The sequence below is a fragment of the Rhinatrema bivittatum genome, chromosome 6, assembly GCF_901001135.1.
Source record: "Rhinatrema bivittatum chromosome 6, aRhiBiv1.1, whole genome shotgun sequence".
Classification (NCBI taxonomy): Eukaryota; Metazoa; Chordata; class Amphibia; order Gymnophiona; family Rhinatrematidae; genus Rhinatrema; species Rhinatrema bivittatum.
The window spans coordinates 114,393,374-114,411,709 of record NC_042620.1 but is presented as its reverse complement, the minus strand read 5'-3'; the positions used below and the strand labels follow the sequence as shown (position 1 = coordinate 114,411,709).

The window sequence follows — 18,336 nt, the reverse complement described above, 5'->3', positions numbered from 1 at the left end:
CCGACCGCCATGTCTCCTCTGAGCCTTTCTAGGTGCGCACGCAAGCTACATGGCCCTCCTTTAAGGATGCCAGGGCGGGAATCTCAGGGGCTTCTCCTCCTGATGACATCACTAGCTTTGGACTCTTAAGAACCACCGGGGCCTGGCTCTAATTGACTTGGCAACGAGTTCCTTCATTGCTGATTCCTGCTGATCTCTCCTCGAACCGTGATTCCTGTATCCTGCACCTCCTGGCGTGAGACACTCTCGGGTACCCGCTCCTCGGGGGCTCATTCCTGTCTCTGGCTATACGCTCCTCGGAAGGCCCTGTGCCTCAGATACTTGCCTACCAGCTTCCCCGCTCCTCGGGGTCGCTTCTGGAACTACTCTGCTTCGTGGAGACTCAGCGTTGGTGTACCCCGCTCTGTGGGCCATTGCCTTTACTTCAGTGACTGTGCCGTGCTCCCCGCTCCTCGAGGCAGCGCCTTGAGTACTTCAGTGACTGTGCCGCGCTCCCCCGCTCCTCAGGGTAGTGCCTTGAGTACCTCAGTGACTGTGTTGTGCTTCCGGGGTAGCGCCTTGTGTACTTCAGTGACTGTACTGCACTTCCCCACTCCTCGGGGTAGCGCTCTGTGTACTTTAGTGACTATGCCACGTCCCCGCTCCTCGGGGCAGCGTCATGTTTCCACTTCAGAGACTGTGCTCACACTTCCCCGCTTCTCGGGGTAGTGCCCACATGCATTCCCAGCGACCCCTAGGGCTTTCCTGCTCCTCGGGTAAGACTACGTCATTTCTCCCGTGCTGACTCACCCCATTGGCTCTGCCCCTAGGGGTTGTTCCCTCAGCACTCCTCCTTACCTTGCCTTGCATTCCCCGCTCCTCAGGGCCTGCTCTGCACTTCACCACAGGGAGTTCCTACTCTGGCATTTGTATCCACACCCCAGTCTCCTACTCTTTGTACTCCCTGGGCTGTGTCACCTGCTGCTACAGACCGCGCCTCCCGATGGTGAGGCCCAGAGGAGCTCCTCCTTGTGGGCAGTACCAGCTCTCACCTCAGGCCAAGGGCCCACTAACTCACAGATCCTAACAATGACTGAAGGGAGGATATTAAAGAAGTCTACAAAATCATGAAAGGGATTGAACAAGTTAATGTAAATTGGTTATTTACTCTCTAAGATAATAGAAGAACCAGGGGACATGCCATGAAGTTAGCAAGTAGCTCATTTAAAACAAATCAAAGAGAATTCTTTTTCACTCAGCGCATAGTTAAGCTCTGGAATTCATTGCCAGAGGATGTGGTTACAGTAGTTATGTAACTTTGAGTTTAAAAAAAGTTTGGATAAGTTCCTAGAGGAAAAATCCATAAACTGCTATTATGGTAATTAGTAACCAATAGTAGCTTGTGATTTATCTATTTGGATTGGCCACTGTTGGAAACAGGATACTGGGCTTGATAGACCCTTTGTCTGACCCAGTGTGGCATATCTTATGTTCAGGTTCCTTCAAAGTGAAAAACACCTCTTTTCCATTGTAGAGGATACTGAGTCCTGGTACCAAAGGCACTCAGCTCCAAGGAACATAAATAGTATGTAACTCCAAAACGGGGAAAATTAAAACAGAAACAACAAAGGTGGAAAAACTTCCTTGTCTGTCATCTGAGAAGATAATCCAAAAACAGTTAAGTTAAAGTTGAAACTCCTATGCATTGAGTCACTGTCAGATCCATTCTCTGAAGGAGCGATAGCGCACTGCAGGTCTTCCTTACCCCGTGACTCAGCCTTGAACCCAGGGATGCCCCAATCCACTGCAACAAGGGGAACCAGGCTCTCATAGGGAATTCTCCAAAAATGGATTTAAAAAGTAAAAACAAGTAGAATCAGATCAGACGGGAGGCTGACCCCACAAGGGAAAATTCCCAAATCCTTTCCAATAAATAAAGGAAAATTCTACACAGCATAACACAGGGGCTTCTGTCTGCTTGAAAATTCACCACAAAATCCACACGGCGTGATGGTGCTTGAGAATGATAAACAGATAGAACACACCATCTGCAGCTCCCACAAGAAGGGAAGTAAAACTCACACCTCTTTTTACTACATCTGGACTGGAACTCCCCAGCAAGTTAGTATGTTCCTTTTAGGGAAGGAAACAAAAGGTTCCCTACAATAGGATTCTCTGAAATAGATGATTAAAAGCATTTAATTAAAATATTAGCTTCCAGGAACAATTCTGCATTGAAGAAAAAAAATACAAAGCAAATTACAAAAGGCAGCCAGGGTATGATGAAAAACAAGGATTCACTGAAGTATCTTTATATCAGTGTGAGAAGCCTGAATATCAAAATTGGTGAATTGATATAAAGTAATGAGTGAGGATATAGACAGATATCCCAGAAATCTAGTGGAAAGACAACAATCAGTGGGGATACAGCAATACCAGGTTACAAGACATAAAGATGTGATAGGAAGGCTTGACATGGGAGTGAGGTAGCCATCTATTTCAGGATTGGTATATGTCAAATAAGGTTAAACTTCAAAGGGATACAGGCTAAAGTCTTGAATCCTTTTGGATAGAAATTTCAAGAGAGAATAGAAGAAGTTTAGTATACCACCATCCTCCAGACCAGACTGGAAATAGATGAGGGAATATATGCTGTGAGCAAGCATCCAGCAAACTGGGGATAATAATGGGGGTTTTTAATTACTCCACTGACTATTGTGTTAATATTTCCTCTGGTCACATGAGAGGTGACATTTTTAGATATTATAAATGACTGCTTTTTGGAGCAGTTGGTCCAAGAGCCAAGGAATCAAGGTGCTGTCCTAGACTTGGTTCTCAATGGAATGTAGCATCTTGTACAGGGATGACAGTGGTGGAACCACTAGGCAACAGTGACCATAACATGAACAAATTTGATATACATATTGGAATAAAAGCCCAGGACAAAACTGTAGCAGTTTGCCCGAATTTCAAGAAGGGGCTTATGAAAAAATGATGAAGTTGGTTAGAAAGAATCTAAAGGATCCAACAAAAGGATTAAAGGTATGCATGAGGCATGGAATAATTTTAATATAAAGAAATTCAAAAAATTCCTCCAATAGTCAATTTACTTATCTAACATAATAGGGACCATCATAATAGGCACTCCCGGCTGATGAGCCTTCAGTTTGCCTTTAAATTAAAGGCTCATCAGCCTGGAGTGCCTATTATGATGATCCCTATTATGTTAGATAAATAAGTTGACTATTGGAGGAATTTTTGTAATTTCTGTTTGTGTTAGTCCTCCATTTTGTGATACTCTTCTTATTGGAATATCCATAATTTTAAATATACCATATTGGAAGCACAATGAAAATGCATCCCACTCATCAAAAAGGGAGGAAAAGGATCACATGGTTACCAGCATGGCTAAATAGTGAGGTGAACAAGGCTATCAGAGGCTATCAGAGACGAGAAATATTATTTTAAAAAACGGATAAGGGATCCTGGTAATGAAAATAGAAGGAAGCACTAACAAAGCAGGCCAAAAGGGATTTTAAGAAGAAGCTTGCTAGGGAGGTAAGAAATACATTTTTTCTTTTTACAGTAGATCAAAAACAAGACACCAGTGAAGAAGGAGTCAGCCCTCTGGATGACCAAAGGGTTAAGGCAGGGCCAACGCATCCCAATAGGAGAACTAGGCAGTCACCTAGGGCACCAGCCATTAGAGGGTGGCAAAGAGCAGCCATATGGGGCCGTGAATGGAGCCCAACCCACTCACGGCCTAGAGGAGCAGAGACTCGGCGGTCCGAAAGTAGCACCCATCCTGCTCATGGCTGAGAAATGCAGACACTCAGCAGGCCATGAGCAGTGCCCATCCTGCTCATGACCGAGAGAGAAGCAGAGTCTTGGTGGGCCACGAGCAAGCACTTCTGTGTGTGTGTGTGTACAAGAAAGCAATGGTGTTAGAGAGAGAGGGAGGGAGTCTGTGTAAGGGTAACTACCACTGACTTAGTTAGTGCTGAGAGGGACTCACCAGCAGGGACCAGTTGCTCTTTGCTAGTTGGAAAGCCAGGGGTAGAGACCGATTTGACCACAGTGCCCTCATCGACCAATATTGGTGAAGAAGATCACAAGGCAACATTCAGGTTTTCTCCTGCATGCACAAGTGAGAAGACAACATGGTACACTGATGGCGGACTCTTGCTGGATTCCCTCACCACTGTCACATTGCCGACATCATCAGTGTGTGATTTGGCTGACCCACTGAGGACATCCAGTCTCTCAACCGGCAGTAAGTGCTGATCCAGGGGGCTGAGGGAAGCCTCCTTCCCTGGTGATTCAGGGTTTTCTTCATTACCGAGTCTTAACAGGGATTCCTTCATGTCCTCTGGTTGACAGTGGTTCCAGGGGACATGAAGTTTGAAATCAACTGCTGCCCTGAAAGGTAAGTAGGATCCAGGGGATAGATCCTTACCTTACCCTTCCTTTTAGACAGTATGTATGTATGTATGTATGTATGTAAAGGTAATTTAAAAAATTGGGAGCAGTCTATAGCATGTCCTCATTCATGCCACCATCTTGGCCTCCTCCCTCTCTGAAGACTTAGCTTTTCTAATGTCAATTTGGCCACATTCAGTGATGATCTGGTCCTACATAATTCCAAAATTATATGGAGAGATGCTAAGTCAGCACAAGAAATTGAGAGAAGCAGGAGGAAATTAAACATGGAGTTGGGGAATTTTATAGAGATGCTTGGGGGTATGAAGCTGAAGCACAAGGATACATCTACCAACTGTTTGGGTTTTATCATGCAGATGGAGTTCATTTGTCAGATATAGGCATGGATATATTTCTTCTAACAATGCACATGGCCATTGGAATGCTTATAGCAGCCTAAGAAAGTGTCCAGGCAAGGAACAAGCTGGATGGGAGAGGGTTGGGGCCATCAATGGTTTACTGGTCTTTTCCATGGTAGCAACTCACCGGCGCAAGAAGGGTTGCAACTTGCACAGTTATGCTCAGGCACCATTGGCTAGGAGACCACGCTAGCCCTAGGTAGAAGGAGGGAACCCTGGGCAATAAACAATGCTATAATTCTAGTGTTTACTCAGTCCATGGTAGGAGAAGTTTATAGAAAGTGAGGCGGAGGCAAACAGCAGAGATCGGTTGTTATTTGCCCTTAGTGGCAGCATTCATGGAGTGGGATGCTGCTGGGTAATCACCTAAGGGTTGCCAACGGTCCAGATTTCTTCTGGACTATATGGAGTTTTGCTTTCATGTCCAGAAGCCAAAAGGAGGGCTACAATATCTGGAAAAAGTCTGGATTTTAGTCCTCTGAGATTTATTAATTCTGTTATCTGCTGTAGTGGGTTTTCCTCCAGTTGAAGAAAGAGGTATTGAAGGTGTTGTATGGTCTTCCCCGGCTGTAGCGGGAGTTTCATGTCAGGACAGTTAGGGGAGAGGGTGGCAGGCTAGTTCATTCCTGTACTTTCTGTGCCTGGGTGGGGTTTTTTTTGCTGCTGCAGGCATGCTCTGGCTGGTGGTATATTCAGCTGCCCACCAGCAAAAGGAAAAGGAGAGGCACCCCAATGCCGTCGGAGCAAAGCAAAAAAAAAAAAAAAGAGAGTGAGCGCTGAAATCATTATGGGAACGAAGAAAAGAAAAAGCCCCGCAGGGCTTGTGGCCCAAAGAAGAAAAGAGGCCTGCTGTTGGCTTGAAGAAAGAGAAAGGCCCTGCTGAGCCATCAACAAACAACCATCTCGCCGACAACGTGAACAAGAGGAGAGGCCTAACAGCCCCATTGGATTGTAGCAAAGGAGAGGCCCTGCAGGCCTGTCGTGGTTCCCATCCTACTGGAACCCTAAGAAGAAAAGAGGCCTGGCATCAACAGGGCTGTGGGCCAGAAGAAAGATAAAGGTCCCACAGAGCCATCGGCGGACCCAATCCTGCTGGTGACCCAAAGAAGAGAAGGGGCCTGGACTGAATTTGTGTATGCGAGAGTGCATGTTAGTATGTGTGTGAGTCAGAGAGAGAGAGAGGGGGTGGTTGGATATGAGAATGAAAGTGACTGCATGGGGAGTGGATGTGAGAAAGAAAGTGACTACATGGAGGGTGCATATGAGAAAGAAAGTGACTGCATGGGGGGTGGATGTGAGTAAGAAAGTGATTGCATGGAGTGTGTGTGAGACAGAAAGTGACTGCATGGGGTGGGTGTGAGAAAGAAAGTGACTGCATGGGGTGGGTGGATGTGAGAAAGAGAGGGACTTCATGTGGTGTGTGAGAAAGAAAGTGACTGCATGGGGGTGTGTGTGAAAAAGAGTGCATGGGGTGGGTGGGTCTGTGTGAGAAAGAGAGTGACTACATGGGGTGGATGGATCTGTGTGGGAAAGAGAGTGACTGCTTGGGAGTGGGTGGATTTGTGTGAGAAAGAGAGTGACTGCATGGAGGGTATGAGAAAGAGTGACTGCATGCGAATGGGTGGATCTGTGTAAGAAAGAGAGTGACTGCATGGGGGGATGAGAATGAAAGTGACTGCATGGGGGATGTGTGTGCAAAAGTGACTGCATGGGGATGTGTGAAAAATAAAGTTACTGAATGGGGTGGGTGGGTGTGAGAAAGAAAATGACTGCATGGGGGTGGGTGGATGTGAGAAAGAGAGGGACTTCATGGGGTGTGTGAGAAAGAAAGTGACTGCATTGGGGGGGTGTGTGAAAAAGAGAGTTCATGGGGTGGGTGGGTCTGTGTGAGAAAGAGAGTGACTGCATGGGGGTGGGTGAATGTGAGAAAGAGAGTGACTGCATGGGGGTATGAGAAAGAAAGTGACTGCATGGGGTATGTGTGTGCGAAAGTGACTGCATGGGGATGTGCGAAAAACAAAGTTACTGAATGGGGTGGGTGGTTGTGAGAAAGAAAATGACTGCATGGGATGGGTGCGTGTGAAAAAGAGAGTGACTGCATGGGGCGGATGGATCTGTGAGAAAGAGAGTGACTGCATGGGGCGGATGGATCTGTGTGAGAAAGAGAGTGACTGCATTGGGGTGGGTGTATCTGTGTGAGAAAGAGAGTGACTGCATGGGGGTGTGTGTGTGTGTGAGAGAGAGAGAGAGCATGAGTGGGTAGATGGGTGTGAGTGACCATGTGCTTGTCTGACAGAGAAGAAAATTTGTGTGCTCTTTCCTCCCCCAACTAATCTACAACAATCTCAGGGTAAGTGGAAATCAAAAGATACTAGCTATGGAGAGTGGGGGATTTTTAAAAGCCTTATAATTTTTAATATTGGGTGTTTTATGTGTCTGCTGGTTTGAAATATGTTATTGATGTTTGGCTAATTTTTTTTTAATTTTATATGAGTTCTTAATTATTGGATGTTATTCTATTTGTAAGCTGTTTTGAAATATTTATATGGTTTTATAATTATGATTGATGTTTTATATTTATTTATTTTATTGTTTGATGTTTTATAGGGAATGGCGATGTTTGCTTTTTCTGTGTTTACTCTGCATACAGGGTTTAGCTTTTGGTTTCCAGTTCAGTTTTTGTCTACATGTTTCTATTTATGCTTTATGGTCTCTTTATTCTATATTTGATGAGGGTCTGGCTGTGCTCTGCATGCTAGCATTCTGCTAGCATGCAGTTTCTGTGTCAAGATCTATAGCATCCTGGTTTGTTCTGTTTTCCTGATAGATATATTGGTCTTTTAAGGACTGCTGTCATATGGGCAGTGTTGCCTTTACATAGGTAGGTTTTGAATGTGAGTGCTGGCAGTTAATGCTGTTTTACTATGGGAGGTTTAATATATTGTAACTAAAATTGTTTACTCATAGCTTTCTGAGGGCCAAGCCCTTGTGGCTTAATATCTATGGGTTCCAAGTATCTTTTTATTCTTTTTTGCTGGGTATTCTGGTTGGCACCACAGCTGTGTATGTAAATACAATATAGTACATGTTATTTTAAGTGATATTTTTACCTCAGAAGAGTGTACTTTGTATGTCCTTTTTCATGTAAATTCTGTTATAAATGCACCATTTTTAATTGTTTGTGGAGAGGGCCATTGGGGGTGGAGAGGGGGAGGCAGAGGGTAGGTTTCATCTAGGATGCCTAATACCTTGCGCTGCTCCTGATCAAGAGCCACACAGAAAAGTGCTTATGGAGAGAAAGAGGAGACCATAGCAACGCCTGGAGCCACATTCAGGCAGAGAGAGGAAACTGGGAAAGCAGGAGACTGGGAGCTGGGAGGGAGATTAGAGATATATTCCCCAAATTGTTGAGCATAGCAATCTGATTGTGTTTACTGTCTTTTGGCAGGGAAAGCACCATCTGCCTCCCATGGTACAGGGAGCAACTCACAGAGGGTCCAAGAGAGTCTAGACTTATACCCTAGACAATGCCTGAAAAATCTCACTCTTTAGCTTTTAATCTCAGTCATTGGGATGGACCATCCTTGGCATCTCTGGGGATGGGTTTAGTGTGCAGGCTGGGATCAATCTTTCCTGCACTTACAACTCTTTCTAATGGGTTTTTTTGTTTTGTTCTCCCACCACTGAAAAGGGACAGTGGGAATGAGGAGGAGCCTTTACCACCTTAGGAGAGCATTGTCCTGACCCTTGTGAATGATTAATCAATAATAAAACCATCTCCTGAAGGCTGCTTGAATATTGAAATGCAAGCAAACAATAGAGTAAGCTATTTTTTTTAAAAATGTATTAATATGCTTTTACTATTATGGCGTTTTTTTATTTCTTGATTTTGTTGTTTGATGCTTTATTTATTATTTATTTCTTGATTGATTGCTTTGGAGGAACCATCACAACAGTTTACATAATTTAGAGAGGGCAATAAAGACTACATAAAAATGTGAAAGGAAGTAATAGTATAAATATATAAATCAGAAATACAATTATAATAATAAGAAAAGACAGATTTCTGATTTTCTGTTGTTGCATTGTATAACAAGTCTGGCTTGTGGTTTTAGTTCAGTGCTTTGTTTGCACATTTCTAATTATAGTTATGGTCTCTTTTTTCTGAATTTGATGAATGATTGTCTGTGTTCTACATGTGTGAGGCATGGCCAGTTGGCATCTTGTAAGTTATATGGCTATGAAACCAGTGAGTCTCCTGGAGAGTAGGGGTGCTGAGAAGGGGTGAGAATGAGAAAGGAAAGGGGCTGCTGTAGGCTGTGGAAGGGCTAACAGCAAGCAAGAACTTTACAAAATAATACAGCAGTGCTAGGGGCAGAGGGGGACTCACTGAGTGAGCACATGTGCAGCAGCATAACAGCAGAATGTGTGTGTGTGTGTGTGTGTGTGTGAGTCTTTGTGTTTTTGAGGGCATGTGTATGTGAGTCTTTGTTCTGAGAGGCTGTGTATAAGTGAGTCTTTGTGTCTGAGAGGGTGTGTGTAAATATGTGAGTCTATGTCTGAGAGAGGGTATGTGTCTTTGTGTTTGAGAGGGTGAGTGTGTGTATGAGTCTTTGTATCCTGAGAGGGTAAGTGTGTGTGTGTGAGTGTGTCAGAGAGGCTGTGTATATGTTATTCTTTGTGTCTTAGATGGTGTGTGTGTGTGTATGTGTGTCTGTGTCTTTGTGTCTGAGGGGGTGAGTGTGCGTATCTATGAGTCTTTTGGTCTGGTGGGGGAAGAGAGAAACTTGGCCTTTTCTTTCAGGTGTGGGGACATTCTCCCCACCTCCCCCAGTAAAAGTAATGGCGGCTCACTATCTCTGTGAATTCTGATTTTGTGGCTTTTGATGTGTGAAAGGTTGAGCACTTCTGCTATACCGCATGACCTAAATACTAGGCCACACTCCTTAGTAGGAATCGCAGTGACACTCTATACAGTAATAGTCATGTATGGAAATGGAATGACACCATCGGTGAAATTTTTACTTAGTGCATCCAAGTGTTTGGAATTTTCACAGTGGAAAGTTGGCAACTCTATAACTGCCTTACTAGTTGAGGATTAGTTAGAAAGATTCAAGTTGCACAGGCTATGTTCCCTCCAACCTTGCTGATGAGGGCTGAATGTTATGTTTTTGGTACAGTTGCATTGTGCATATCTTATATGTTTGAATAAAACTACTGTGGCCATTTTAAGTCACTGAATAAAGAAACTTGCATACATATGGAATAAGGTGATTATTGATTAAAGGGGATGGGGAGGTCAGGGGATGTTGGGCATGCTGGGCAGATGGTTCGGCATGTGCAGGTTATGTTTTATGATGATTTGAGATTGGTACTCCAGAGAATAGTTCTGTTGTACATTAACTACAGTAATTCACTTTATCTGAGACTTCAACATTATTTATTATGCATCTTACAACTTATTCAAAATGCTGCTGCCTGTCTTATCCTTGGTTGTTCACATAAGAACATAAGAAATTGCCATGCTGGGTCAGATCAAGGGTCCATCAAGCCCAGCATCCTGTTTCCAACAGAGGCCAAACCAGGCCACAAGAACCTGGCAATTACCCAAACACCTAGAAGTTCCCATGCTACTGATGCAATTAATAGCAGTGACTATTCCCTAAGTAAACTTGATTAATAGCAGTTAATGGACTTCTCTTCCAAGAACTTATCCAAACCTTTCATATTACTCCACTGTTGAAGGCTTACATTGGTTGCCTATTGCTTGTTGTTTTAAATGCAAGATTGTTACTTTGATTTTTAAAGCCAGGAAGGGAGATGAGTCAACTTTCATTGACTATGCACCTAGCCATCCATTACGGTCCTTTGGTCAATGCTTGTTATCTTTACTATCCTTTAAACAAAGTTGGTTAGCTGAAACCCACTCCAGAATGTTTGCAGTTGCCGGCCATATTCTGTGGAACTCACTCCCTCTGGAATTTCACTTAGAAGACAGTTACCTGATTTTTCAAAAGAAGGTTAAAGCTTATTTCGCTTATACGCTTACAAATATTTAAGTTTTATATTCAGCTCAAATATTGCAGATTGATTTTTATTTGATATTATTTTATATTTGTTGATTGCAAGGTAGAGGGATTATTGAGTGTTAATATAAATTTGACTGGTGTTTTGCTTTTATTGTTGTTTTTATTTATTTATATTTATTATTTTGAATTCTTATATACCGACATTCTTGCAGGATTTTCAAATCATATCTGTTTACAATACAACAGGACAATGTCGTCTAAGGCGTTACATTAAAAACATAGCGTCAAAAGAATATAATAACAGAACAATCGCGGCTAGGGCGTAACATTAGAACATAACGTCTAGTAGAATATATAAATATGAGTACATAAGAACACTTGGAACAGAACGAATAGTGTTCTGTTATTGTGTTATAACATTGTTATCTATGTGTTTTTGTTGTAAATCAGTAAGTGTAGCAATATTAAGATCAGCAGAATACAAACGTTTTTAAATAAATTAATATATATTTGTAGCCCTGGTGTCCCTCTGTGGAGGTAACCAGTGTTGAGAGCACAAATGGGAGTAAGGTAGATAGATACTACTCCATTTACAGAAGAAAGTGTTTGGATGCAACTAGCGACAAAGCCAGGGGATTGGATGAAATACATCCCAGGGTACTAAAGAAGATCAGAGAGGTGCAGGTGGGTCCGTTCAAAGACCTATTCAATAGATCTTTGGAAATGGGAGTGATGCCGCAGGATTGGAGATGGGTGGTCCCACTTTGCAAGAATAGTAGCAGGGAGGAGCCTATTTTTAGACCTGTTATTCACTCACCAAAATATAGGCACATACATTTAAGCACCTAATGTTGGAAATCAACATTGAACGTTTAACTTATTTTCCCTACTCTATCCCCACCCACTTTTTAGGCACCTAAATTTAGGAATGCAGGCCTATTCAGTTTTCAAAGAAGGAAAATTAGATGCCAAACTTTTAAAGTTAAGCACCTAAACCAGGTGTGGCCAACTCTGGTCCTTGAGAGTCATAAACAGGCCAAGTTTTCAGGATATCCACAATGAATATGCATGAGATAGATTTGCATACAATGGAGGCAGTGCAAAAAGGCCTTCATTGGTATGTGTCTTCTAGGCTACTGTAATCATTAGGTACACATTTACTTCAAGTGCCTGCATCAAGACAAAAGGTGACTGATCAGAGTAGGATAAGAGCTTTTTTATTGCTCCGACTTTGTGGAACAAACTTCCAGTGCAGTTAAGAAAAGAGAAAGATATAAAAGAATTCAGATAACAGGAAAAGGCAATATTATTCAGAGAGGCTTTTGATACCTTTGATGGGTAATTATGAAATATAGTTTTATTATTTACTATTTGATTGATTTTATGTTTTAACTGATGTATGTAATACTGTTAGTTTTAATTATGAACATAAGTCTTGCAAAGTTTAATGTACACCGATGTGATATCTCCAATGAACGTCGGTATATAAAACCGTTAAATAATTTGGAGGAGGCAGAATATAAGATTTATAAATAAATAAATAAATAAATAAATACCTCTCATGCTTATTCATTGTGGATATCTTGAATCCTAGCCCGTTTGTGGCTCTCAGGGACTGGAATTGGCCACCCCTGACCTAAACCTTTTGCTAACTGATTTCAGTAGATTAGGCTCATAGTATGATTCTAGTCAGCAATTTGACCATAATCATGCAAGCATTTATGTCTTCGTTCATTCTTCTGAAATTTATTTAAAAAACAAACAAAAAAACCCCAACCAAACAAACATTGCAATTGGTGTGGCAAAGCTTTACAAAGGGCTGGCACTGAGAATGAATCACTGCTCATAAGAGTATGCTGCCTTCACGCTTGCTTTGAATGTAGTAGTTGAGCAACTCTGGGGAATTTGCAGATAATGCAGCTGCCTGACTGGACTTGGCCTCTAATACAAAAGGGCATTGGGACCTACTGCTAACATCCTTTGATCATCTGCAAACAAAAAAATTCACTCAAATATTAGGAAAATAATCAATGATATTGCTCTTTTCTTCAGTGTGAATAGAATGCAGACATGTCCTCCTCTGCTACACATGCATTTCTGCAAGAAGTACTGAATTAGAATATTTATCTGTAATGTTACATTTCCAGAGCAGTCGATGCTGATGTGGGAGTAAAACTCTGCTGTTTGCGTAGTGTTCCAATTTCATTTTAATCTTCTCAGTAGTCTTTTCAATTTAAAAGACTGGTAAGGCAGTTCCACATTATAACTCTCCTCATTTATGTCCATGTTCTATTATTATAACATAATCACAATTGAAAGATTTATGTTTATAACATGTCATTTTTATTTGAATATGTGGATTCATATGCTGCAGTAATATAATATTTAATGTGGAATAATGTACTACATTTCACTACAGTTTCAGTGACAGGAACAAGTGTAATTCCATGACTGCCATTTATGTACATTGAACATTACACGGAGTTAAAAAAATATATTAGTGTAATCTTGCAAGAACATCTATCTATTTTATAATCCTTGCAATGTCAAAAAGGCCTCATTGTTATTTAAGGAAAAATGACTGACAGAATGGCATTTCCTAGCAATGAATAACTGCTTGCAGGATTCTAAGGCCTACTATGAAATCCATCTCCTCTTTCATATACAGGAAATGCCCAACCTGGAGGCCATTACTGCAGTTTTAATATGCTCCATCTTTTAACGTACAAACATAGATTACAACAATATGATTTTTGTTTATCAAGAGTAGCAGACATATCACCTACCTATCATTTGAAAGACAGGATTCCCTTGCAATTGCTCATTAGCTTTTCAAATGTATGTACTGTATCCTATATTATGTGTAACTGTTATTTGTTCTACAACAAGAGGTCTTAATATGACTCTAGAGTAATGAAGGGGAGTCTATCTTGAGAGAGGGTGATGGGAACATGGAATGACTTTTCACTGTGGTCATGGTGCCAAAAATGGTACTGGTGTTCAGAAAGCTTGGAACAAGTACAGGGGTTTGTTAGTTGTGTAAGAATGATGGTAAAGTTAGAAGCCAAGTAGAGTCTGCAGAATTGCAATAGATAGGAAATTTGGGCATATTATAAGGGCCCTGCAGTCTTTATCTGTGGTCATATTCTATGCTCTCTGTTTATATATCATTGTGCTTTGTCATATATCATTAGCTAATAGTAACACATTTTCCTGTCACTTACTGAACATTAAAGTGTTAGAGCTAAAGACAATAATTGATATTACTATTCACATCCATTCTTTAACTGCATATCTCTTCTTTGTTCATAGACTGTCATGGTCCATACAGCTGAAACTATTCGCTTGAGGTATTTTGTGAATTTGCTGCTGGGCAAAGGGAAGCCAATTATGTTGGTAGGAAATGCTGGTGTTGGAAAAACAATCCTTGTGTTTAACAAAGTTTCGGAATTATCTGAAAATTACATGGTAGCCAAAGTCCCTTTCAATTTCTATACCACATCTGCTATGCTGCAGCGTAAGTAATATACAGCAGTCACAAATTATATGAAATCAAATTAATATGTTAACAAGCAAATCACTTCTAAGGATTATGACAATGTACATTCTCAAAAATATATGAACACAAATTTAGATACAACTACTTTACAAGGGGTGAGCGTGCGGGAGCTGAGCAGGGTAGCAAGAGTGGAGCCAGCCAACAGTGCACAGGGGATTTTATTTTAAAATGCCCGTGCATCATTTAGTTTTCAGACTTTGTACCTGCTGCAAATGTATCTGTGGCATCAGCTAACCCCAGATTTTCAAAAGGAAGACTCTGCGGGGAGTTTCCCTTTGAAAATGTGCATGCAGAATAACAGGTCCCTCCTGTGTATGGCAGGCAGGGAGGGAATTGCAGTACTTTATCCTGATTTCCTACAGGCAGAGGGGAAATCCTCCTGAGGCAAAACCAGGCTTCAAAAAAAATCCAATACTCTTCCAAACGGAGACTCTCACTAAACTTTCTTGCATTCCCAGTGATACTCCCCGCCAGACCGTGGGGGTACTGGTCCAGGTCTCTTTCCCTGGTATTAGGCTGTGGGGCCTAAAAATGGAGAAAACTCTACAAAATTCTCCAGCTTCCTTGAATTCTAACCAAAAACTGCCACACTGCTCCGTGTGCTTTACCTGTTTTTATGCAGGCTGCTGACCAATCCAGGCATCCTCATAGGAGGTGCCTGCAGGGGATGGTCTGCAAACTCTTACCTAATTCCTAATTTAGGGACAGAATGGATGGTAGGGACCTAGAGGGTCCCTGCATATGTGTCTGTACTGCATTACATACACCTTGTAGAATGTTCAGTACACCTTGTATAAATGTTCAGTAATAGTAGTAGTAGTAGTAGTAATAGTAGTAGTAGTAGTAGTAGTAGTAGTTAGTTAATAAACTGTTGGAGGAGTTGAAGACCCATAGCAAAACCAAAGCCTGTTATTCTAAAGAGGGTATCGCCTGCCAACAAATGACAACTTCAGAGAGGATTTATTGTTATTAAAAGCTAACACTATTTTATGTTTTGAAATGTTGTTACATAATATTTTTTAAAATCTGGAAGCCATGCTCAAAATGAGGGCATTTAGTCTTCCCCGCCCCTACTCCAGCCATTGCAACTTGCGCTTTGCATTTTTGTCTTGTTACTTGGTGTAGATAACATAGTACAGAACTTCCTAAACCTGTCCTGGGAACCCCACAGCCAGTCGGGATATCCACAAGGAATATGCAGGAGATAAATTTGCATATACCAAATCTCCATGATATGCAGATTTATTCCATGCATATTCATTGTGGATATTCTGAAAACCCGTCTGGCTGTGAGTCCCCAGGACAGGTTTGTGAATCTCTGACATAGTAAATCCACTTTTTTTTTTACTTGAGCAGTAAGCATTGTGGCATCATATTCATAGCAGAAATCCAGAAATGTTTCTGAGTAACACAAGGGAGAGCATTTAGATTTACCAAGGCCCTCTGAAAATAATTTTATTTCAACAGGTGTTCTAGAAAAGCCTTTGGAAAAGAAAGCAGGGAGAAACTATGCTCCACCTGGCACTAAAAAACTGATTTATTTTATTGATGATCTGAACATGCCTGAGGTAGATACCTACGGTACTGTCCAGCCGCATACACTAATTAGACAACACCTGGATTACAGCCACTGGTAAAGTATTTCTTTTTTTTTTATTTGGTGTGTATTTAATAAGAACTGTCACTAGGAAAATGAGTGCTATCTCACAATTTCCTAGTGTTCATGTTTTATTTATTCAGTTTTTGATAGCATGCTTTTTAAAGAGCTGATAGCAAGTGGCCATGTCTATATTTTCCCTTGTGGTGAATGGATCAGCTTAAACTGATCCTTTTCAGCAAAAGAAATGTATGTTATATTTAGGACAATTGGGAATTCTGTCTCTTTAACGGTTTGCTCTGGCATGACTATGTCAGAGAATCAATCTGATTATATTGTGTGGACCTGCTGGGGTTATCAGCATTATTCATTTTTTGCCACTTTGTGGGCTCTAAATATTCCTCACAGTTTTCCAAACAGTACAGAGATCAGCAGAAATTAGTTCATTTCACTGTCAAACAAATCCAACTGAAAAATAAAATATGAGCAGAAGCCTCTTAAACATGGGCAGACATCACAAGTTCCAGGGATTTTCTGGGAGACTTCCAGGCTGTCTGCCTCCTGGATGCCCCACTGAGTTTCCTGGCTACAGAATCAGGACTGAGACAGTGAGACAACTGAGCCCAGTTTCTTTGTGGCTACTCTCTTCTTCTTTCCCTGTAGATTAGTGCTTCCTGTGCTGAAACAGGAAGCCCCTGGAGAAAGGAGGAGGAGCTCTGTGGTTACAGAGCAGCAGCTGTCTCTGATCCCCTCAGCCCTCATCCCATCCCCAACAGTTGCTGCATTTCTTCCCATCGCCACTGGAAGAATGAGGAGGTCACAAAGACATACACTCAGTCAATATCCTTGCAGCATCTGCCAGGCTTCACCTATACTAATCTCCTTTTCCTGCAAGTTGAACCCTTGGGTTTGGGAGGCCGGTAGGACTCAGGCGATGGACCCAGGGAGAGCAGTCAGGCGACATCAGAAGGCAGACCAAGGTCGGGGCAGGCAGAGATCAAGCAGGCATCGGTGTCCAGGCAGAGGCCAGGGTAGGCAGAAATCAAGCAGTGTCAGTTTGCAAGCAGAGGTCAGAGCAGATGGAGGTGAAGCAAAGTCAGAATCCAAGCCAGGGTCGCAATCAAGAATCAATCAGAGAGAGAGAGAGCTGAAAGACAAGGGCGTGGACAGGCAAGACACTGAGGATAATAGAAAGACTAGGGGGCACTCCATGAAGTTAGCATGTGGCATATTTAAAACTTATCGGAAAGTTCTTTTTCACTCAACGCACAATTAAACTCTGGAATTTGTTGCCAGAGGATGTGGTTAGTGCAGTTAGTATAGCTGTGTTTAAAAAAGGTTTGGATAAGTTCTTGGAGGAGAAGTCCATTACCTGCTATTAATTAAGTTGACTTAGATAATAACCATCGCTAATACTAGCAATGGTTACATGGAATAGACTTAGTTTTTGGGCACTTGCCAGGTTCTTATGGCCTGGATTGGCCACTGTTGGAAACAGGATGCTGGGCTTGATGGACCCTTGGTCTGACCCAGTATGGCATGTTCTTATGTTCTTAAGGAAAGGGGCAAGGCAGGAAGTAGGCGGGCAAGGCAAGGTACTGGAGCAGAAACTAAGCAAGGAGCAGGTCCAGAGGCAAGGCAGGGGGCAGAAGTCAGGATGTGGCAACCAGTACTGCAGGAAAGATGCACAGCAGGAGGACCCGTTGCAAAGATACCAGCTGGAAGTGTGGTGGGGGTTTAAATACCCCACCGGGCTGACATCATCTGTTGGCACCACTCCTTTGTTTCCTGCCATGGGTAGGTGGGCACGCACATCTGGGGAGGCAACATTCAGCAGGATGGCAGTTTCCAGGTAGCAGGAAGGCTGTTGGTGCTCCATGGTGAGTGTGGTTGGTTGAGGGACTGTCCCACAGCAGTGTTACAAGGGATTACGACTTGGAAGTGAGCACTCTCTTGCCTGCCGCCTGCCATTGACCCTTGCTCTGGACCTGGATTATGCTCTGCTCGCTGCCTGGCTCTACTATTGGCCTGCACCCGGTAACTCTCGGTTTGCTGCTTGGCCCCAGACTCTTTCTTTGTCTTTTCCTTGTGGGACCATCGCCTAAGACTTGCCAGTCCCTAGAACCCAAGGGCTCAACCCTCGGGGAATGGGGCTGGTACAGGTGAAGCCCCAGCTCTGTCCCAGCCCAGAGCGTGTCCATCAGCTGTCGGAGTGGACCTAGTAGATTCACCTACTAGGCCGTGCCAACCACACCACAGCAGAAGAGTCCCCTTCCCTTACACTATCATAATCCTTTCTCTCCTGTCCTTCAGGGTTTAAATATTTTTTACTTT

The 18,336-nt window shown here is 42.5% G+C and overlaps 1 protein-coding gene across 2 annotated transcripts in view; it reads left to right on the top strand.

Moving 5' to 3' along the window:
- The window catches only part of LOC115093684 (dynein heavy chain 11, axonemal-like), a 586,171-nt gene that overhangs the window by 184,675 nt on the left and 383,160 nt on the right, over positions 1-18,336 (top strand). For both annotated transcript variants that reach the window (XM_029605802.1, XM_029605803.1), the window contains 2 exons: positions 14,159-14,363; positions 15,873-16,038. In XM_029605802.1, the coding sequence (XP_029461662.1) occupies positions 14,159-14,363; positions 15,873-16,038 (371 nt within the window). The remainder of the gene's footprint in view (positions 1-14,158; positions 14,364-15,872; positions 16,039-18,336) is intronic.